Source organism: Toxotes jaculatrix, chromosome 7, assembly GCF_017976425.1.
Source record: "Toxotes jaculatrix isolate fToxJac2 chromosome 7, fToxJac2.pri, whole genome shotgun sequence".
Lineage (NCBI taxonomy): Eukaryota > Metazoa > Chordata > Actinopteri > Toxotidae > Toxotes > Toxotes jaculatrix.
Genome location: NC_054400.1, coordinates 8,133,360 through 8,156,269, shown reverse-complemented (window position 1 = coordinate 8,156,269; position 22,910 = coordinate 8,133,360). Strand labels below are relative to the sequence as shown.

The 22,910-nt window shown below is 40.5% G+C and overlaps 2 protein-coding genes across 2 annotated transcripts; both read left to right on the top strand.

Moving 5' to 3' along the window:
• The first annotated feature begins 38 nt into the window (after positions 1–38).
• Positions 39–8,894, top strand: dhx37 (DEAH (Asp-Glu-Ala-His) box polypeptide 37). The gene is made up of 27 exons (XM_041042395.1): positions 39–149; positions 291–406; positions 758–927; positions 1,468–1,580; positions 1,674–2,049; positions 2,138–2,286; positions 2,404–2,496; positions 2,635–2,731; positions 3,216–3,329; positions 3,438–3,654; positions 3,939–4,037; positions 4,126–4,196; positions 4,336–4,471; positions 4,564–4,640; positions 4,780–5,012; positions 5,099–5,210; positions 5,307–5,413; positions 5,683–5,871; positions 6,114–6,238; positions 6,571–6,687; positions 6,774–6,946; positions 7,042–7,156; positions 7,634–7,771; positions 7,863–7,957; positions 8,087–8,160; positions 8,298–8,395; positions 8,499–8,894. The coding sequence occupies exons 2-27, from the start codon at positions 304–306 to the stop codon at positions 8,573–8,575; spliced, it is 3,468 nt and encodes a 1,155-aa protein (XP_040898329.1). The 5' UTR covers positions 39–149; positions 291–303; the 3' UTR covers positions 8,576–8,894.
• A 1,022-nt stretch (positions 8,895–9,916) lies between these two features.
• On the top strand, positions 9,917–13,280 carry ufd1l (ubiquitin recognition factor in ER associated degradation 1). The gene is made up of 12 exons (XM_041042399.1): positions 9,917–10,029; positions 10,255–10,387; positions 10,970–11,002; positions 11,100–11,221; positions 11,507–11,637; positions 11,730–11,802; positions 11,913–11,981; positions 12,076–12,144; positions 12,214–12,264; positions 12,362–12,450; positions 12,859–12,943; positions 13,136–13,280. The coding sequence occupies exons 1-12, from the start codon at positions 10,027–10,029 to the stop codon at positions 13,208–13,210; spliced, it is 933 nt and encodes a 310-aa protein (XP_040898333.1). The 5' UTR covers positions 9,917–10,026; the 3' UTR covers positions 13,211–13,280.
• The last annotated feature ends 9,630 nt before the right edge of the window (positions 13,281–22,910 follow it).

Here is a 22,910-nt window from a genome sequence, read left to right as displayed (position 1 = left end):
CCTTTCTTCGAAGACAATGTTTCAGCTGCGGAAGGTTTAACGCGTGGGACTCATGTATGTTTACACGTGATATTTGTGCAGAGCTGGAATTTCAAAGTTGAAGTATTTCAATCTTTAATGTTGTCGTTTGACCTGCTAAATTAAAAAAGGTTTGTATTTTTAAATACTCATAAATTTTTAGTCTGCTGTGTAAATTACGTTAAACGTCGTAATTGTTAAGGTAAAGTTAGCTAGTTGGCTCGTCTTTTTTCGTGATTTTTAACATTACGAGTTATCTTGTTAATTTCTAGACGTCCATTTAAAATGGGAAAACTAAGGAAGAAACACAACTGGAAGGGGAGACAGCAGAGTGACCCTCAGCAACCAGCCGCTGAAGAAAAGACAGAAGTTGTGGTGGAACTACAGGGTAAGACTTGATCCATCAACTGGTCCAGTTATTACGACCCTGGCGTGTTTTTTGCACCAGTCGTTGTTGTGAAAGTGTCTTAGACATTGTAAGTGAAGCCCTGACCCTTTTTGAAACCCACTTTCAGATTTGTGAAACTTTTATTTTATTTGTGAAGACCTGCACTGCGTTTTTCACATCTAGACAACATCATACTGGGGGTTTCAAACTGGACCTGGCTTATAGTTGTCTGGGAGTAGATAATGTAGTGAAGTTGGCATTTTTTCATCAAACCATGTGATCTATATTGTCACTTAAAATTGTTTTGGTTTGTAACAGTCTCCTGCCATCACTATGCTGTGTTTTCATCAGATGGAGCCAAGCTAAAAGGTGTAGATGAGAGCAACGCTTTGGTTCTCCCAGCCACCAAAGCCAAGAAGAAGAAAGCCTCAGAGGCACCGATTTCCACCAAAAAGCCCCTCACCAAGAAGCAGAGGAAAGAGCTGCAGAAAGTGCTGGAGCGCAAGGAGAAGAAAGCCCAGGTGAGAAACAGTTTGATGCTGAAGGTTTCGATGAAACTGTAGCTTTATGAAGAAAGGTATTTCTCCAACCGGGTTTTACAAACAGTCTTATTAGCTAGGGTAACACAACTTTGATTCAGTATATATGTACTATATATAACCACAATAACGTTTTTAGCAGTTCTTAAACTGTTACTTGGTTAATTGTCTATGGACCAACGGCTGTAAACGAATTATCAAGTGATAACACCAAGCATTCTTTAGTAAGTTAAGTCTTAAGGGTTTAATGCTTTTCTCTGTTTTAATTCATTTTTAGACCAGTTAATTGCAAAATAACTGAGTAGTTAATTGATGAATTGAGTAGTTGCAGCTTTACTCTTGTTCAAAAATCGTACATCTACACTTAATGATAAAATAATAAAATAAAATAATACCACATGTATTTAAAATAACATCTGGTAAATACTGGATATAAAATGTTAAACATTTAGTAAGTCTGCAAACAAGACTTAAAGACTAGATCACAACCATTTTATGTATCACACTGTTTGTCCTGTCCAGAGAGCAGACATCCTGACCAAACTGGCTGAGGTGCAGCTTCCAGAGTCTGAACTGAAGCTGCTATACACTACGTCCAAACTGGGAACAGGGGACAAACTTTACCAGACTAAACAGTAAGTGCACAAATACCAGAGTAACTGAGATACCTAAGAGGAGGATGAGGTGAAGGTGAAGTCAGTGGTTTAATATTTCTTTGTAATTTTCAGGTCACTGGATGAAATAAAAGATGGAGACTCTGGTCCAAAGATCAGCAGCGTCAGTGGAGCAAACAGGAAAAGAAAATGGAAAGAAGAGGAGGAAGATGAAGAAGAACAAAAGTCAGAAGAAAGTAGTGACTCAGACACTTCCTCTGAAGATGATGAGGATGAAGAAGTGAATAAAACCACAGAGATGGGTGAAGCTAAGGAAACCACCTCTCCCTGTCAGGAGACAGAAGACAAACATGGAGTGAAGGAAGAACAACAGAAAGCAAAACAAGATGGACAGAGTGAAAAGCAGGTCTCAGACCAGGAGAAAGTCCAAAAGGAGAAGCTGTCGCAGCCAGCAGTCTTCATTCCTGTTGACAGATCTCCAGAAATACAGGTATATGCTCACTGTATGTGTCAGAGAGTCTGAGAGTGTTTTTTTTTTGGTCTGATTTCTTTAAGCATATTTCAATCTTTTGCTACAGGAGGCTCGTCTGAAGCTGCCTGTGCTGGCAGAGGAGCAGGTCATCATGGAGGCAGTGAGAGAAAACCCCTGTGTCATCATCTGTGGAGAGACAGGAAGTGGAAAGACCACTCAAGTGCCTCAGTTCCTGTATGAAGCCGGCTATGCCAGGTAGTTTATCTTCTTTACCGGACAGTGTTTCACTGGAAGACTTATATCTGGATTTACATTCATATGTGTATGAGTTCATGTGATTACAACCATTTTTACCATGCTTGTCTCCTGCAGTGGAAATGGGATTATTGGAATCACAGAGCCGAGACGAGTTGCAGCCGTCAGCATGTCCCACAGAGTGGCCAAAGAGATGAACCTGTCCACACGGTAACAAAAATAACACAGATTTTCAAAGTCTTTGAAGCCTCTTTGTGGCAAACCTGCTAAAGGAAATATTGCTCATAATAACATTGTGTAAATATGTGTGTGTGTTTGATCCTGTTGGTATGTTTTGTCTGTGCTCAGGGTGGTGTCTTACCAAATTCGATATGAGGGGAATGTGACCAACGAGACCAAAATCAAGTTCATGACAGATGGTGTTCTACTGAAGGAGATCCAGAAGGTACCATCTTTATTCTTCATTGAGTTGTTTTAATAAAACACTGTAAACATGACAGATTATTTGACCTACTGGTATTTCTGACAGTGGTGGTAATACATTCAGGTAACTACTTCCCTACTCCTTATTTTTCCTTTTATACAGAGAGAGAAGAAAATTAAGTGAATGTAAGATCTCCCAGCATGTTCAGTTGTCATTTCCAGAAACAAAACTGCCTTATTTTTACACTGATAAGATTCATTTTAGTAAGAAACATTAAGGCTTTCCATCCACATTTTTAATTCCACCGCACTGTTATCTTAACCAAAACCAGGACATGTTTTACCTTTGACATTTGACATTTGACATGTGCATGTTGTTGTAAGAGATAACGAGTGGGAGCATTTACATTCACAACAATAATAGACTTGTTCATGATACACAGTACATTAAATCTGTCTATTAACTGCTTTGATATCTTTGTTATTCTTTCTCCCTTGTCTCTTAGGATTTCCTGCTCCAGAAATACAGTGTGATAATCATAGATGAAGCACACGAGAGGAGTGTCTACACAGACATCCTCATTGGACTTTTGTCTCGCATCGTCCCACTCAGAAACAAGGTTTACATGCTCAGATCCTCTACTGTCTGACTTACAGAGATTTTTACAATCATTTTCTGTTTCATTAACATGTTGTTTCACGTTGGCATGCCTGCCATCTCTGTGCAGAAAGGTATGCCCATGAAGCTGCTGGTCATGTCAGCCACTCTGCGGGTTGAAGACTTCACAGACAATCAGAAGCTGTTTAAGACGCCTCCACCCGTCATCAAGGTGGACGCTCGGCAGTTCCCTGTCACTATCCATTTCAACAAACGCACCCCGCTGGAGGATTACACCGGCGAGGCTTTCCACAAGACTTGCAAGATCCACCGGATGCTGCCTCCTGGTACACATTCACACAGATTTTGTAGTTTTTAGCATTTAAGGTTTGTTTGCTGCACAACTGAATTGATAGAAGTGAAATCAAACATGACCACAACATTGTGGTGGGATGCATGAAGAATTTCCAGTTATTAAAATTTATATTTATCAGTGTAAATTTTTTTTTTATTTAAATTGAACATTTTTGTAGAGAAATTCGCAGTATGTAAGCAGGACAAACTGCAGTTAAGAAGTTTAACTTTTATACACACTCACTACCACCCCTGATACCTTGTCTATGTCCTTCAGGTGGTATCCTGGTGTTTCTCACCGGTCAGGCAGAAGTTCACAGTCTGTGCAGAAGACTGAGAAAAGCCTTCCCCTTCAGGAAGGGTAACACAGCCACTGGTGAGTGTAACACACACCTGTTTGTCCCTTCACACTCTGACATATCTCTGGGCAGAGGTTTTGTATATTTACTTGTTTTTGTGTCCAGGTGAAGACGAAGAAGCAGACACCTCAGAGGCGATGAGGAAGTTTAAGAAGGCCAAACAGAAGAAGACTGTTGTAAGTCTACCTTTTGTCAAATGCCTCAAAAAGCCTCTGCAGCTTTTTGTGTATGTTTTTGCAATGTCATTAAAGCCGCCTACATCCTTTATAGAGGTTTCTTGTGTGCATATTTTAAGAGACTTATCTTTGTCTCCAGTCTCTGCCCCGGATTGACTTGGATAACTACTCTGCCCTGCCGGTGGATGAAGGTGACGAGGACAGAGAGGCAGGGATTGGAGACGAGGAGGATGAAGGCTCTGACCTTGACATCGGAGACGATCCCATTAACACAGGCAAGCTGCTCCAGATCAAGAATTCTTCAAATCCAGTTGTTTGTGTTTCACACAAGTGTCCTTACAAATTCTGCTGTGTTTTGTCTCTGTAGAGGAGAAGGCTGACCCATCCATTCCCCTCTATGTCCTCCCGCTGTACTCTTTGTTGGCCCCAGAGCAGCAGGCAAAGGTAAGCTTAACATCATGTTGGCACTAAAACGGATGAAAATCATGATCCAGGGGTAGGCGCTGGATTGTTTTTAGCATTAACTCAAAACCTGAAAACCCTCTGAAGAGTATCATGATGTCCGTGTGTTTCTTGACTGCAGGTGTTCAGGCCTCCTCCTCCTGGTACTCGTCTGTGTGTCGTAGCCACCAACGTGGCCGAGACATCTCTGACCATCCCTGGCATCAAGTACGTGGTCGACTGCGGTCGAGTTAAGAAACGTTTCTATGACCGAGTGACCGGAGTGTCGTCCTTCAAAGTCACATGGACCTCACAGGCATCTGCCAATCAGAGGGCAGGTAGAGCGGGACGAACAGAGCCAGGACACTGCTACAGGTCAGGACTTTCAAACTGTGTAAAAAGGTAATTACACAGATGTTTCTTTACGAGGCGGATATTGACAGATGTTTGTCTCTTTTCAGGTTGTACTCGTCTGCAGTGTTTGGAGACTTCAGTTTGTTCTCAGAGGCAGAGATCACTCGCAGGCCTGTGGAAGACCTGGTTTTACAGATGAAGGACCTCAACATAGATAAGGTCAGTAGAAAGTGAACACCTCAAACATACCAGAAGGCTTCTGAGCGAAATGCTGCTGTATATATAAAATCAGCTTCGTATTTTCTGTTTGTGCAGGTGGTCAATTTTCCCTTTCCCACGTCTCCCTCTGCCGAGGCTCTTGTTGCAGCAGAGCAGTTATTAGTCTCGTTGGGAGCTCTGAAAGAGCCGCCTCACACTGGAAGGTAAATGTTCGTCACTGGGCCTTCTGTTTTTTACCTGCTTTTACCTGGTGCTATTAGATTCCTGCTGTTATACAGGGAAGTCAGCTCTTCTTCCAGTGCTACCCTTCTTGGTCGTTTCCTTAAATCTTCTCATTCAATCTTAAATCTTTTATATTTTCATTTAAAGTTTTGATCATGTAGTGATTAGACAGATTGATATAGATAGATTGTCATATCACGTGTCCTTGCTTAAACCTTTTCTATATATCTCTATATATATATATTATCAGGGTAAAAGAGATGGAGAGCGCGAGGCTGAGCTGTCCCATCACCCCCCTTGGCAGAGCGATGGCTTCATTCCCTGTGTCACCACGTTATGCTAAAATGTTAGCGCTCGGGAGGCAGCAGGATTGCCTGCCATACGTCATTGCTGTGGTAGCAGCCATGACAGTCCGGGAGATCTTCGAAGACCTTGACAAGTGAGCCTCTAATGAGATTTAGTTATAGATAAACATTTAAAAACTGGAATAGGAGCTTCTGTAGCCTTGCTTGTAGAAAATGATGCTTCAGAAGTGCATAGATCAATTGACACAAATGTGAGATGGCTTGAATGTAACATGAAGACATGCAACGCCTTTTAAGCGCAGTGATCTTCTCATGCAGTGTACTTCATTTTGTTTTGATGGTTTTAAACTGCTAACACATTTTCATCTGTCCTCAGACCTGCAGGTAGTGAAGGTGAAAGCTCCAAGCTCACCCAGCGTCGAGCTCGGCTGACCCAAATGAGGAGGTTGTGGGCTGGGCAAGGAGCCTCACTCCTTCTGGGAGACCTCATGGTCATGCTGGGTAGGTTTACTTTTGTTCAGATTTAACTGAACTGTGTTGTACTGTAGATTATAAGAAAGTGTATTAAGTCATATGTTGACCTTTTAAAACCGAATGACATAGCTTCAGAGTCAAAATTTTCCTTCAAGCTCTTGGTTTAACTATATTAACTGAGACTTAATTGAAGAAGGGTTGACTGAACTCATAAAAGTCCATGAGTCATTGATTTGTTTTGACACAAAGTGAGATTTTAAAAATGCAAATAAATACCAAAAAAATGTTTTTATTGTACATAATGTTTTATATTGTGTTAATGGGGTTTTCACCATGTTTCTGTACATATGTGATTGCAGGGGCTGTTGGTGCCTGTGAATTTGCTGGCTGCACTCCCAAGTTTTGTGAGGAGAACGGCCTGAGGTTTAAAGCCATGGTTGAGATCAGGAGGCTCAGAGGACAACTTACCAATGCAGGTACTCACATGCAAGGCACACAGAAAACCTAATACGTATCTGCTGCAGAAACACAACAGAAACTCATCTGTGTTCTCTCTTCCCAGTGAATGCAGTGTGTCCAGATGTGGGAGTATTTGTGGATCCCAAGATGTCTCCACCGACAGAGCACCAGGTGGTTTGCTTGCGGCAGATTGTTTTGGCTGGACTAGGAGACCATCTTGCACGGCGTGTGCAGGCGGAAGATATACTGGACCCAAAATGGAAGAATGGATACAAGGTAAGTTTCACCCAAGACTGTAATTGCTATTTCAGAGGATCTGCTATGCTGTCGCTCTCCTTCACCTCCTCACCTTTCTCTGTATTTGTTCATAGACGCCTCTTCTGGACGACCCAGTGTTCATTCATCCCACATCTGCATTATTCAAAAAGCTGCCGGACTTTGTTGTCTACCAGGAGATCATGGAGACCACCAAGATGTACATGAGAGGTAAATCATCATGGAGTAAGGTCACTGGTGTCGAATAGTCACAAGGTCCTCTTAGTGCTGATTTAGAGAGCTGTCAAATGTGAAAAAACAGGGACTTATTTATCCTCACGTAATTTCCAGTAGGCTTCTTGATTTTCAAATGAAATTACATGTGAGAATGTATTATAGATGTGTAGTGGCAAGTTGAGGTTGAATGGTATAGTTAAGGTGTGACACAGATTTAAGCAATGGTGGTATCCAGTATGGTATCCCCTCTCAAGCCCTCATTCACTACACATTGGTTGAATAAATATCTATGAGTTCATGTGATGTGCAGCTGGGGCATGTCTCGTTTTAAGTCATTAAGGCCAGTAACAGACAGCTTAGTGTTTTCCAGTTATCACTGTTTATCATATTCTTATCAAAAACAAAACATGATTTTTTGACTATTTCTTAAGATTGGGGACAATAAAGTTAGTACTGTCCTGTTTCTATCAGGTGTATCCGCAGTAGAGTCAGAGTGGGTCCCCCAGCTTCTGCCTCAGTACTGTCATTTCAGCCCCCCTCTGGAGTCACCGTCACCGTGGTTCTGCTCCTCCTCCGGCACCATCAGATGTCACTGTTCAAGCACCTTCTGTAAGTTCTCTACAGTTGAGCACCAGAGCTGTGTTTGTGCTGAAAGGTGTCTCTGCCTACATTTGAGGAATTTCTGTGTCTTCTCCTTCAGTCCGTGTGGGGTGGCAGCTGCCTGCAGTGGAGATGGAGTATCCAGAAAGCCTGGAGCGCGTCAGACTGTTTGCCAGGTTTATTCTCGAGGGACAGGTACTGTTAAAGAACATATCTGAAGTTCAGATCTGGTCTGAACTTTACAAAAATGGAAAAATTATCCCTGCACCTGAATAAACCTGACATAGGTCTTGCATAGTAATGTTTGGTTTGTCTGGTTTGCAGGTTTGTCCTAAACTAAAGAAGCACAGTGCTCACCTTCTCTCAAACCCGTCCATCATGTTGAAAACATGGGCAAAGTAAGTTGATACTCTCTCTCTCACACACACACACACTCACTGATCTGCCCTCTTTAAGGTGTTTCACCATTTTTGTCACTGAGTGACTTGTTTCACTGAGGGACTTTTCTCTTACTGTTGTATCTTTGCTGTTGTAGACTGCAGCCCAGGACGGAGGCTGTGCTGGGACCACTGGTGTCAAAGAAAATTGACTGCAGAGATGCTCTCCTCTCCGTTTGGAAGACTGAAGATAAATGTGAGAATTTAATGTGCTTGTTGTCACTTGTATAGGTCTGATATGATGAGTCATACTATCATCTAATCATTCTGTTTTCTCGTGTGTCTTTCTCCTCCCACAGTTCTGTTGGCAGCATACTGTCAGTGGCTTCCTGAATCCATGCATCAGGATGTAGCCAAAAACTGGCCTCCTATATAAAGGCTTGCATTTCAAAAGCAGAAATTATGTTATGGACTTTTGACCAGAGCTGCAGATGGGCAGAACCCCTTCTTCACCGTACAGGGGCTTCTTCAGACTCTCATTTTTTAAATGTTTTCTCACAAGTGCAACTACCACCACACAACATGGCCTTTTCACCATTTTGTATTTTATACACTGTATCTATGATTTGTACAGTTTTATCAGGAAGACAGAATTTCAACAAGAGCTCTACAATGACTTTTAACTTGTTATTATTGTGCTGCTGTCAGTTGTATTTGTCTGATTTGGTCTTCATAAGACTTATTAAATCTGTGTGGCTCTCAGTACAGCTGCTCTGTGATTTTTTTCATACTTTATGTAAACTGGTTGAAAAATATTAAAGGTGAAGTTAGGTAAGGTAAATTATTGTATTCTGTGGCTTTGGAGGAGCTTTGCCAACTCAGAACACATAGTCCTCATAATCTCAGCTTGGGTATGGAGAAATTTTACCAAGCAGAGAGTATGAGAAAATGTTAAAACAAACTCACTACAAGGTACATTATGTAGCTGTTCTGGGGCTTTTGACTGTTTCACATGATCTTCCTCAGCAGATGGTTTGTCTTGTCAGTTTCTTATATTGTGTCTTCTGTGTGTGCAAAACATTTGGGCACTAAAGGTAAAGTGTGGATCCTTTCAAAAATAATGCTTTGGATAGTTTTCATATATTAATTATGTACAGTATTATGTACAGTAAACAGAGAAAAAATCTGAATCAGTGTGTGCTGCGATCACCCTCACCAATCAGTCAGCACAAAACCTCCTGGGTACACTTGTTCAGAGTTTTTCAAGATAGGTTGTCCCAAGTGTCTTGGAGAACTTGCTGCAGGTTTTAGTGTATCTCAGTGTCTTGTGTCTCTTTGTGTGATCCCAGACTGACTCCATTATGTTGTAATCAAGGCTCTGTTGGGGCTAGACCATCTGTTCCTCCTTGCTCTTCTTGTCTCTGAAGAAAGTTCTTTAGGACTCTGGCTGTATGTTTGGGGACGATGTCCTGCTGCAGAATGCATTTGGGACAAAACATCTAAAGTGCCTCAAATATCTGCTCAATACAATATATCTTATATTTATTTATATTTAAGTTTATGGAAGTGCAACTGTTGAATTTCCCCCTTTAACATAACGTGATATTCTTTGTGCTTTTATCTTTTATACACAACAAAACAGGAAATAGTTTATCGCTTCACATGCAAAATACATGAAATTTTCATGGAAAGTTTGATGCAAAAATTAGAAAATTATTTCAAAGGGCTGCTGTGATTGGCTAGCGTCAGCTTTGTCGCCATTTCGTCATTTCCTCCTATCCGCTTGTACACTTCCGGAAGAAGCGGAAGACAACAGTGGATATACCCAGCTCGTTAAACACACATTTAATTTGAGTTGTTTGACAACGAATGACCTAACCTGGCAACATGGTGAGTAGCACTCTGTGTTTGTTCACCGCTGGAGACGAATTCGTGTCAAAACAAATCGTAGTTGCAACAGTTTAGCTGGCTAGCGGCTAATAACAACAACAACAACAGGACGACGACAGCAGCAGCAGAAACTTGCCTTGTCATGATGAAATTAAAGCCCTGCCAACAAACGGGAAAATATCTCAACTGTGTGCGTTTTATTAACTGAGTTTGTTTGTTCCACAGTTTTCTTTCCAGGTATTCGACCACCCGATGTCCCGGGGGTTTCAGAACCGTTTCTCCACTCAGTACCGCTGCTACTCGGTGTCCATGCTGGCAGGACCAAACGACCGCTCCGATGTGGAAAAAGGAGGCAAAAGTGAGTGTTATTCAAAGAAATGCAAATATATTTTCATTCACCCACTCAGTTTAAGGATTCTGAACAAACTGCATTTAGCATCTTAGTCCCTTAAAATCATTCGGTATGACTAAAACATGGTCTTGGTCGCATAGTCACATTAAAAAAAATATTTAAGTAAAAGTAAGTATAATCAGGAAAATGTGTTTAAAATATTATAAGTTTAACTATTATACTATTATATGTAATGTACTATTAGAATGTTATTCAACTGTTACAACCAATAGATCAAACAGTACAAACCTCAAAACTAAGGTAAATCAGAAAGTAATTTAATGGAGAAGCACCGAATCCTGTCATTGGCAGGATGGAGCCACAAAATCTTTTGTACTTAAATCATTATAAGAATAGTTATACATTTACTTTATGTCATTTAATTTAAAGATTAAAACTTTTACAAAGGAGTTTCTTTTCCTTCTTTCATGACCTGATATTTGCCTTATGACTATAGAATGTGTCAACTGGTTGCTCAAAAATGTTATTGGTAGTAAAGATATTGGAGAATGTGTTTATGTTTCAAATAATTATTTGTTTTCTTTCCAGTAATAATGCCGCCTTCAGCTCTCGACCAGCTCAGTAAGTGCAGGTTAAATTAAGCCTCTCTTCATATGAGATGTCCTGTATGCATGTGCGCTCCAAGTGTCTTATCTTTGTCCACCTTTCCCCCATACAGGCAGGCTTAACATCACCTACCCAATGTTGTTCAAGCTGACAAACAAGAACTCAGACAGAATGACACACTGTGGTGTTCTGGAGTTTGTGGCAGATGAGGGAATCTGTTACTTGCCACACTGGGTGAGAAGCAGAAATAAATTTAATGTCGGTGTCACAGAGATTGAACTGTGTGCCATCACCAGTGGTTGAGTATTAAAGTATTCTTCTTAGGTAGAAGGATAATTATAGTGTATTGATATTTCATGCAAATACATGTACCAGCTTAGAAATCTGTACAAATAAGCAGAAAATGTAGTTAATAAAAAAAAAAAAGTTGTTTCTTATTGTGTCTGAAATGTCTGTTGATTAAATGCTTTGAGAGCCACTTGGTAAAGCAGCTCCGACATTTGCTTTTGTTTGCCACAGATGATGCAGAATCTCCTGCTGGAGGAAGGTGGTCTGGTCCAAGTGGAAAGTGTTAACCTTATGGTGGCCACTTACTCAAAGTTCCAGCCACAGAGTCCCGACTTCCTTGACATTACAAACCCAAAGGCTGTGTAAGAAATACCAGATAGGGAAAATAAATTCATACTTTGTTCACATTTTTTGTTTAACTGAAGTGATGAACTAAGTTGTCACTTTATTACAGACTGGAGAATGCATTGAGGAACTTTGCCTGCCTGACAACTGGTGACGTCATAGCTATAAACTACAACGAAAAGGTAAATATGTTTATTCAAAGTAGTATTGAAATAATAAGTGAATAGATTTTTTTCTGTATTTCTCTTTTTACTGAATACCATTGATAGTAGAATCTGTGTATTTGTTTCAGATATATGAGCTGCGAGTAATGGAAACCAAGCCAGATAAAGCAGTATCCATCATTGAGTGCGATATGAATGTAAGACCCTCTATTTTATCACACACAAGAGTAAATTATTCAGTTTCTGTTTTACGAATTGTGTTTAATTCTCTGTTGTGGCTCTGTTTCTCAGGTGGATTTTGATGCCCCTTTGGGTTACAAAGAACCTGAGCGACGACCTCAGTACCAGGAAGAACCAACAGTAAGAACCACATCCTAAAGGTACCTGTATAGTTTGTGCTCTGAACAATTAAATTTAATTTCTTCACAGGAGGAAGAGGGAGATCCCAGCAGTTATGCTGACATGGACACAGGATTCAGAGTGAGTTCATTCTGCTGTGGATTAGAGACAAATAAATGTCCTTGTGACCACTGATAATTGGAGCTAATCTAACTTCTTAACTGTTTCTAATCCTCAGGCTTTCACCGGTTCTGGCAATCGTTTGGATGGTAAAACAAAAGGGATTGAGCCCAGCCCTGCTCCTCTTGCCCCAAGTGATATTAAAAGGTGAAAAGATAACCAGTATTATATATATGTAGACATGAAGTGGCCTGACACTTAAATATTATAACACACAGCAGATTGTCAGCTGATGCACACTCACAAGTTCAGGCAGTCAGTAATGAGCTGGTGCTACAGACAGGTGTACAAACGACTGCTGTACAATGTGTGTGAACACTATTTAACCAACCAACAATAGACTCTCCTGAGCTTGTATTGTCTGACTGCTAGGATGTGTCAAAATCTTATTAGCGATACATAATTCAGTGGCTTGAGGTTAGCAGTGTATGGAGGCCCTTTATGCCACTTGTTTAATCTCTATTTTACTGGACATCACTGAACATTGAACCATACAGCCACCATCTGGTCTCGGGTGTAAATTCCTTATCTCTAATCTGTCATGTCATCACACAGAGGCATTCCCAACTACCACTTCAAAGTTGGCAGGATCACCTTCATCAGAAACTCCAGGCCTCAGCCCAAGAAAATTGCAGATGATGTAAGAAATATGAATGATTTTATCAGATGTTTAAATTATTTGACTACACTGTATTTGTAGTATTTCAGGGCGCTTGAATGCTGTTTTATGTGATTTATGTATAGTGAATTCTCTAAATTAGTTCCCTTCATGTAGGGCTCATCTGTAGTTTTCCAACTACAGCGACTTTTAAATCTCCTTTAATCTTCTCAGGATGATGCCATGAACCAATTCATCGCTTTCTCTGGACAAGGACAGTCACTACGCAAGAAGGGCAGAAAGCCTTGAAGAATTCCAAGTGGAGAGGCTGTTTTATGTGTACAGACCTACCACATCTATTGTCTCCTTCAGCAGCAAATTAAAATAAAAAACTGGCCCTCAGATGCACTGGGGTTCTGCCTCTCTATCCCTTTTGAAATGGGAGCTTTGCTGATGAGTTATGATTATAGTATATACCTAAAACTCTGACGGTAATATTTTGTTCAGTAGAAGTTGAGCTGCATAACATGCTGTCAGTTTAAATTTGGTGTTCAAAAGTTCAGGGTGACTGATTTAAGCCAGGCAGAATAAATGATATCACTGCACAAAGAATAACTTGTGAAGTATTGTTGCAATATCAGATTTGAATTACCTTTGACTCAGAGCGTTTCCCCCATTCTCCCATAATTTTTGCATTTTTCAGTTCACTTTAAATACACTGCTATACAAAGTTCCATTCTTATGAAAAAATTAGAGCAATAATAGCTCTATACTTATATTTTAATTATAAAGAGGATTATGTTTGATGGTTGTTTTCTTAGTTATAGGAATCATTTGCATTTTTCCAATTGTTCCTGGTTTATTTATAGACAAATAAAGGATTGTGTTTTGAAGTTAATTAATTGTAGCGTAATTATTTTTGTTCTGTCAAAGCATGTACATGAACTACCAAAAGAGACTGAAATATGATGTTTCCATATTTATAGCATTTTTATTGACTGAGGTCAGACACATTTCTTTAGGAACAAGCAGATGATTAGTGGTTGGTTGTCCAACCCTAATTAGATAAAGTGGCATGGATACAAGTAATAGGTAAGTAATAAGTACACTATAACACCAACAGACAGTAAAATCACAATGCTAGAAAAACCAAGAAGTGTTCTCATTATTATTCTACATAAGTGTAGAATAACTTTAAATAAATTGGTCACAATTGTATTTTGTATTATTGCTTATCTATTGCTTGTATTTTTTTGTATTAATTTGTGAAAGATGCAAAATATTTTCCGTAGAGAATGAATGGGACGAGGTCAAAAAAGTCACAATTTTTCAGTGTTTTTCAACTGCTCTGACATACTTTCACCTAGAAACACCATTCAAACTTTAAAATGTAGACACAAGTCCTGTGTATCCGAGGTGTATTCAACTTTTTTCCTAAGTTGTGTAGTTTTTGAACAGTGACCCTTTAATGGTCATGAGTGATTTTGGAAAAATTCAGGGTTTACAATTGGTGTGTTTTGCGGAATGTTCGAGCCTAGAGTGGGAGCTTAGAGTGTAGAGGCTTTTAAAAAAGTCTCAGAAATGTTTTCTTCACACGACGACTACAGCCACAAATTTTACTTTACAGCAGTGAAATTCTCCAACTTTGTAGTCACACTTGTCTTCTTTCTCACAATGTGTTTACTTTATCGGTAGGATTTACGGTTTTTGAATAGTCTGCCTTTTACCGAGAAAATCGAGAAGAGGATTTTTGGAGAAAAGCAGAAAATACTCGTTTTAAACTCGCCGTATTATCCACATTTTTGGGCAGTTAGGACCAAAAATACATCACCGTGTTCCTTAGGGTCTCGTGGCTTTGACGATGAAATTTGTTTTGCAAGATCATGTTTGGTTTTTGAATAAATTGCAGTAGTTTGACAGGCCCGAATTGGCTTATTGGCCTAAAGGGGACCTTAGCCAAAGGTCGTGAATGACAGCCAATAGTAGTTTTTGCTTTTTTTAAAATTTGCCCTATTTATTTTATTTTTCACAAAAACTGTTTAATGCAAGCAGTTTTATTTTGTTATATTTTTATAGTGTTGATATTATTTTTTTATGTTACTGTATGTATATATTATTATTGTTTCTGAACAAAAAACTGAACAAAAATCTTAACTGAAAAAGTAAAATTTAAATTTTGACTTAAAAAGTATTTGTATTTGCCTATCTTTGTCCTGTGTTTTATTATAATCAAAATCAACTAATTGAAAATTGAAAATCATAAAATCATTCAATGATCATGAAAATTCAAATTTTCAATTTTCATTTCAAGTTTGCATATTGCATTCACTTCATAAATTATGACGCATTGCTCCGTCCTACACAAAAGTAGATAAGCTGCTTTTCTGAGTAAAAAAGTATTAGATACTGGTATGGGTATCAGCAATAATGGCCCTGTATTTACTCGGTATGGGATCATACCAAAGTTTGCAGTATCACACACTCCTATTGGTTTCTCTGTTTTGTTTCGTAATACATGACCTGTGATTTTATGGTCTGGCTCAATTATCATTGGCCAATCATTAGCCAATCAGAGATGACGACCCACCTGGTTGTTAGAGGGTGGGGTATAAAAACGGCAGGTGCAGGCCGGGGGGACGCCAGAAACAGGGGGGACACGGAGGAGCTTGTTGTGAATTTATTCAAATCCGTGAAATACTGTTGTTCATCAGGTGAAGACCCGGGACTTTGACTCAAAATGTAACCTGATCGAACGGGACGCTGGACGCCGTGTGTTGTTACTGGTTTCAGCTCGTAGTTCAGCTAATCCACGGTACCACTGTGACCACCACGCAATGCAGTGGTAATGGCGGTAAACCATTACCGCGCTGGTTTGGAGGAGAGGAGAACGCGTGTGCGCGGAACGCAGACTTCCACCAACTTTCTGAGTGAGTATGGAGACAGTGTGAGCACACTGAGGGAAACAGACCAGGTGTATCAGACTGTTGATTTCTTTGCTTCAGATGCTGCAACAGAAGCGCCCGGGGCCTTTCTACCTGGTGAGCCACAGACGCCACTTTATGCTCACGCCCGCGCACACGCTCGCGGACACAGCCTCAGTGCGCGTGTCTCCATCGCACCGCTCACCTTGGACAGACGGCTTGGAAACGGCTTTCTGGACTTTCTACGAAAAGTGAGTACACACAACATTTCAATCCACGATTTCAGAGGAGTCCCAACGAGCGCGAAAAGAAAAGAGTCACAGTTGCCATGTTGCGCTGGTGCTACCTGGGGTCATGTTTTAAGGTGGAGCTCACCTGGTTCTGTAGTAAATATTCCTTAAGTCTTGGTGGTTTGACATATTTAAATTCTGGACCGTGATGTGGTTCATTTGGTAAAGATAAAGGCTGAATATGACACGCGGGACAGCGCAGCCGCACAGGGATAATTAGGCCTCAGCGGCCTCCTCAGTTCACATTGGTAAACCCTCAGTTCACCTCCCACGTGCTCCGGTTATCAGGGGTATGTGGAGACAGGCCTGTAAGTCCTCAGAGTTTTTACCCACATAAACATTTATTAGTTATATTAGAGTCCAGAACTGCAGGTCATTGCGCGCGGACTGTGGCTGTCTGGAGTGCGCCTGCTGCTTTGGCTCACAGGTGCAGCAGCGGCCTGGGTGAAGCTGAACCTGAGGGCAGCATTTCGCTCTGAGTGAAGCTCGGACGGTAAAATATCTTCATCAGTGATCAGTGTTGATTTTCCGTTTTACTCGTTGAGCAGAATTTTATCAGTAAACAATATTTAAAGAGTGTGAAACGCTGCTCAGTGAAGAGAACATGCTGCTGATCTCTAAACCACCTGCAGTCAGTCTGAAAATCTTCATCTTTCAGCTGCACCACAGTCATCCTCACTCACACACCACAGTCTCCAGTATGATCAATAACTATGACAGGAATGGTCCATAAGCTCCATCACAGCAGGAGAAATTATTATTCCCTGATCAGTGTGAGGTGTGTGTTTATAAAGCTTCACACAGATGGATTTATATTCAGTGAACTGATGTCCACAGAGTATGGGTGTTGGACAGGATCAGTCCACTCCGTGTCTTCACGGGTGAACTGGCTCTGACCTGCAGACTCAGACTGAGCTGTTTCTTCTTCTTTCAGGTCCACAAACAGATCAGCATGAGAAGAAATCAACTAATTGTAAGTGAAGTTTTTATTCTGCTGCTGGGGTGTGTATGTGTGTGTCTCTTGCACATACACACACATACACACAGACACACACACACACACATAGACACACACACACGGCCGGCCACTGTGCCAATCTGTCTCACCCTCTTTTTCTTTCTGTCTCACACACAGCCACCATGCCATAATTATTTGTCCGCCCGACCATTTGCCTGTCTGTCACTCTCTCCCTGGCGCACTCTCTTGCACTCTAACCCTCTCTTGCGTTGTAGCGTCGATTTTGACCACGTTGGATGAAGAGGCTATACGAGGTATAAGTTTCATTTCTTTGATGCTGGGATGTCTGGCCGCCGTGCCATAACTTTTCCTCCTACAGAATTTGTTCCGGTCCATCCAATATGGCTGCCATCGGTTGTTTTTCTCTCTCTTTTGGTCGGGCGGTTGTTTGTTTGATTATTGTTTGTTTGATTATTCTTTGCTCGTCGATTTTGACCACGTGGGATCAAGAGGCTATACGAGGTATGCGACTTTCACTTCTTTGATGCTGGGATGTCTGGCCGCCGTGCCATAACTTTTCCTTCTACAGAATTTCTTCCTGTCCATCCGTCCAACCTGGCTGCTGTCCATCCATCTTCAAGAGGTCTGTGGTATCTGATGTTTGCCTGGCCACCGTGCAATCACTTTACCTTGTCTCGGCTGCTTTGCCAGTCTCTGTCCTTCTGTCTCACACACATACATACAGACAGACTCACACTCACACCTCTGTCTCTCTTTCCCTCCCTCTAATCAGCCCGCTAGGGGTTGATTTGGGGGCCCAGCATTTCGGCTGTTTTGGCCTCTCCCATCCCCATCCCCATTAGCTTCATGTGCAGATAAGATCAAACTAAACACCAAATTTCCAAACTCAACAGATGGTTGGCAGACTATATGGTGATATATCAGCAGTTATGTCGCATGACAAAATGATTCAAATAAGACAAATTAACTTGAACTTGTGACCATAGTCACAAGTGTGGAAGGACAAATGACACAGGCAGCTGTTTAAAAAAAGAAAGAAAAACAGTAACGATAATCAGGCATTTTAAAAAGTCAGACCCTCCTTTCAACTTTCAGTTTGGATAGTTAAGGTCAGGTTAGGGTAAGGACCTAAGGCTTTATGCTTCAGTGTGTCTTCACAACTGAAGTAAGACAAGAATGTGTGTGTCATAGGTCCACTGTATGCAGAAGTTTATTTTTTTTAATTTATTTATTCATTTATGTATTTTGTATTTATTTATTTTTACTGTTTCCACATGTGCTTCCCTGTAAAATCTTTTAATCTGCTGATTAACCTTTTTATTTCCTGGTGATAACTTATCTAAGATCATCATAACTGATTAGGACCAAGACTTTGATAATGACTTGCCTGTATTTTGACTGGTCTAAATGGAATTATTGTTAGAACTTTGCTATTCTGATCTCGTTGCAATTGTTTTTCTGATGTTGGCTTTCTCAAGCACTTATTCAGCCCATGGATGATGTTTTATGAATGCATTTAAAATCTGTATTGGCATCTGAGATACATTTGTGATCACATTTTTTGATATTGAGTAAAATCATTTTCATGTCAGTAAGTAGTTAAGTTTTCCATCAGTAAATGGTGAAGGTACACAGGCAGGTCTGATTGGGGATCCTCCAAAATAAGACTTGTTTTGTTTTTTTTTTTTGTTTTTTTTATAAATAGTATTCAGCCTGTGTCCTGAGCATAGTTGCACTGCTGTCCATCATCACTGCCCAAATTTTGATAGAAGCTTTATTGTACAGGCAGGGTGAGTTGGACTTTGAGGTCAAACACTGGTTCGTCTTGTTCTGCCAAGTTTCGTTCTATGGGGAGACTGGAGTAGGATCTTTCTTGGTTGAAGTAGGCATGGTGAGGAAAGCAACTGCAATTGTTAGGTTTTTTTGGCGTTGGCACATAGGGAGGCCTCCCGACAGGGGAATTTTTCCCACCCCTGTAAAGCTCTATGCACGGTAAATCGCGAACAAGATTCACTGCAGTATCAAGCGGCGTGGGGTTATTTGGGTCAGGTTTAAGTGTAGGTGGGTTTGTTCTTTTTTTTATTGCGTGGTGGACAGGGTAAGTGAAGGAAGCCTGGCAGAGAGACGACTCAGATAGCTCTGATGACTGTAAAGATGCACCCAGTTTGGGTATATTTGCTTACTTTTCCATCTAGTGGTGATGATGAATGCAGTGACCACTGTGAAAACCTAATAGATGTGTCAAGTCTTCCAGGTTGAATAATAATGTTTAATTTGCTCCTACTGAGCTATGTGCTATTGACATACTTGAATTGAGACATTGTCATGGGCTGAAATAAAGAGATAGTCTTAAGGATAACAGGCTTTGTCTTGAAGTAGAACTGCTAATCTTTATAAACAAATGTAAACAGAGTGACAGCCATTTCAGAAGGCAAACCTGAAAAGATCTTTACAGATGTTAGAGAAACCTTTCACTATGTTTTAAAAACCATGCCAAAAACACTAGAGGGTAAGACACAGTTAAGGCCTCGTTCCAGTGCTTGAAGGAACAGAGTGAGGAAGACATGTTGAAATTTGGACAGACCATAAATTCTGCTTAAATGATTCTGTAGGTGCTGTAGTTCAATTATGAGTGAACTGAGGCTTTATTCTGTGGCTGAACTTCCAGTGATGGTGTTACTCTTTTTATCCACTTTACCGTTTACTTTTACATTGTCTGTTGCACACATTTCTCCCAAATTGTCAGTTCTCTGTCTTTTAGCACTGTTTTTCATATACTTGTCATATTATTTATTTTAGTTTAACATATTTATGTGTAGGTTTTTTTCTTTTGTTTTCATAGTTATCCTTTTTCTTTGTCATTGTGAATTTATTCAACTGTCAATTGGCTGAAGAAAACCTTGTACTCTGTAGTGCTTGATCATTTGTTTTGTCTTTTTTTTTTTTTTTTTTTTAAATTTCTTTACATTTGGATTTTCTGTGTCTGAGCCAAGACATGGAGCTGTCAACCTGTTGTTAGTCTGCAAAAGGTATAAAGTGCAGTAGAAAATAATAGTGTCTTCTCAGACTGTCTCCATGTACATCAGGACATTGGGCTTACTAATTACTGCTGAGCCTCTGTGGAAGGGTTTGCAAAGATCACAAGACCACGGCAGAACATGCTGAGGAGGAGTTCCACAGGCAAAACAGAACTGGAATGTGATGAAGTTTTGAGTTAATGGACTGATGGAAAGATGACTTCAGAGACTCCCATCAGACTTTCCATCCTGCAGGGATGGATGCACTGGACTGTTCCACGACAGTCTGTGAAAGCAGCAGACACCAGAGTTAGGAGAAGTGAGAGAGCAGCAACCAAAGGTGAGATCTGAGGTCACTTTGAAGGTTTGCTTTAGTCAGTTTACTTTTTACTTATTGCTAATGATTGGTTTTTTTTTTCCCTCTGAGTCATATGTCCAACCTTATGGAAGGCTGGAAGGGGAATGTTGTGGCCTGACCTGATCCACCAAGCCCTGGACACCGCCTAGATCTCTGGACCTCACCTCTGAAGTACTGTTGCAGCCCACATCGCACAAGTCTGCAAGCTGCTCTTCAAACTACAGGACACGACCAGGAAGTGAATCTGCTGCATCTAGGAAGTGGATGGACTGATTTTCTGCATAGTGAAGCTCAAGTGCTGATTAAGCACAGACTGTGACCATTTATTAACTCTTGTTGGAACCAAAGTTTTACCAGCTCTTCACTTGTGATGTCTCAAGAGGACATGGTTTCAGGAAAGTCCAAATGAAATTTTGTAAACTTTGTGAATGTGTTTCTGATGTTGACTTTCTCAAGCAGTTATTCAGCCCATGGATGATGTTTTATGAATGCATTTAAAATCTGTATTGGCATCTGAGATACATTTGTGATCACATTTTTTGATATTGAGTAAAATCATTCTTAGTTCAGTAAGTTGTTAAGTTTTCCATCAGTAAATGGTGAAGGTACATGGACAGGTCTGATGTAGATGGATTGGGGATCCTCCAAAGTAAGACTTGCTTTTTAATAGTATTCAGCCTGTGTCCTGAGCATAGTTGTACTGCTGCCCATCATCACCACCCAAATTTTGAAGCTTTATTGTACAGGGAGGGTGAGTTGGACTTTGAGTTCAAACACTGACTCGTCTCGCTCTGCCAAGTTTCGTTCTATGGGGAGACTGGAGCAGGACCTTTCTGGGTTGGAGTAGGTGTGATGAGGAAAAGTTTTGCGATTCTTACGTGTGTTTTTTTTTGCGTCGGCACATAGGGAGGCCTCCCAGCAGGGGAATTTTTCCCGCCCCTGTAAAGCGCTACGCACGGTCAATCAAGATTCACTGCAGTATCAAGCGACGTGGCGTTATTTGGGTCAGGTTTAAGTGTAGGTGGGTTCGTACTTTTTTTTCCTAATTGCGTGGTGGACAGGGTAAGTGAAGGAAGCCTGGCAGAGAGACGACTCAGATGACTGTAAAGATGCACCCAGTTTGGGTATATTTGCTTACTTTTCCATCTAGTGGTGATGATGAACGCAGTGACCACTGTGAAAACCTAATAGATGTGTCAAGTTCACCAGGTTGAATAGTAATGATTAATTTGCTGCTACTGAGTTACATGCTATTGACATACTTGAATTGAGACATTGTCATGGGCTTAATTGAAGAGAAGGTCTTAAGGATAACAGGCTTTGTCTTTAAGTAGAACTGCTAATCTTTATAAACAAATGTGAACAGAGTGACAGCCATTTCAGAAGGCAAACCTGAAAAGATCTTTACAGATGTTAGAGAAACCTTTCAATATGTTTTAAAAACCATGTTAAAGACACTAGAGGGTAAGACACAGTTAAGGCCTCATTCCAGTGCTTGAAGGAACAGAGTGAGGAAGACGTTGAAATTTGGACAGACCATAAATTCTGCTTAAATGATACTGTAGCTGCTGTAGTTCAGTTATGAGTGAACTGAGGCCTTAATCTGTGGCTGAACTTCCAGTGATGGTGTTACTCTCTTTATCCATGCTGTTTACTTTTATATTGTCTGTTGCACACATTTATCCCAAATTGTCAGTTCTGTCTTTTAGCACTGTTTTTCATATACTTGTCATTTTATTTATTTTAGTTTAACTTTACATATTTTTGTGTATGTTTTTTTTTGTACTTTTGTTTTCATAGTTATCCTTTTTCTTAAATTTTTGTTTTTGTGAATTTATTTAACTTTGTCACTTGGATGAAGAAAACCTTGTACTCTGTAGTGCTTGATCATTTGTGTTTTGTGTGTTTTTTTTTTTTTTTTCTTGCTTTACATTTGGACTTTTCTGTCTCTGAGCCCAAGACATGGAGCTGTCAACCTGTTGATATGATTAGTTTGCAAAAGGTGTAAAGTGCAGTAGAAGACAGTAGTGTCTTCTCAGACTGTCTCCATGTACGTCAGGACATTGGGCTTACTAATTACTGCTGAGCCTCTGTGGAAGGGTTTCCAAAGATCACAAGACCACGGCAGAACATGCTGAGGAGGAGTTCCACAGGCAAAACAGAACTGGAATGTGATGAAGTTTTGAGTTAATGGACTGATGGAAAGATGACTTCGGAGACTCCCATCAGACTTTCCACCCTGCAGGGATGGATGCACTGGACTGTTCCACGACAGCCTGTGAAAGCGGCGGACACCAGAGTTAGGAGAAGGGAGAGAGCAGCAACCAAAGGTGAAATCTGAGGTCACTTTGAAGGTTTGCTTTAGTCTGTTTGCTTTTTACTTATTGCGAATGATTGTTTTTTTTTCTCTGTTTAAGTCATGTATGTCCAACCTTAAGGAAGGC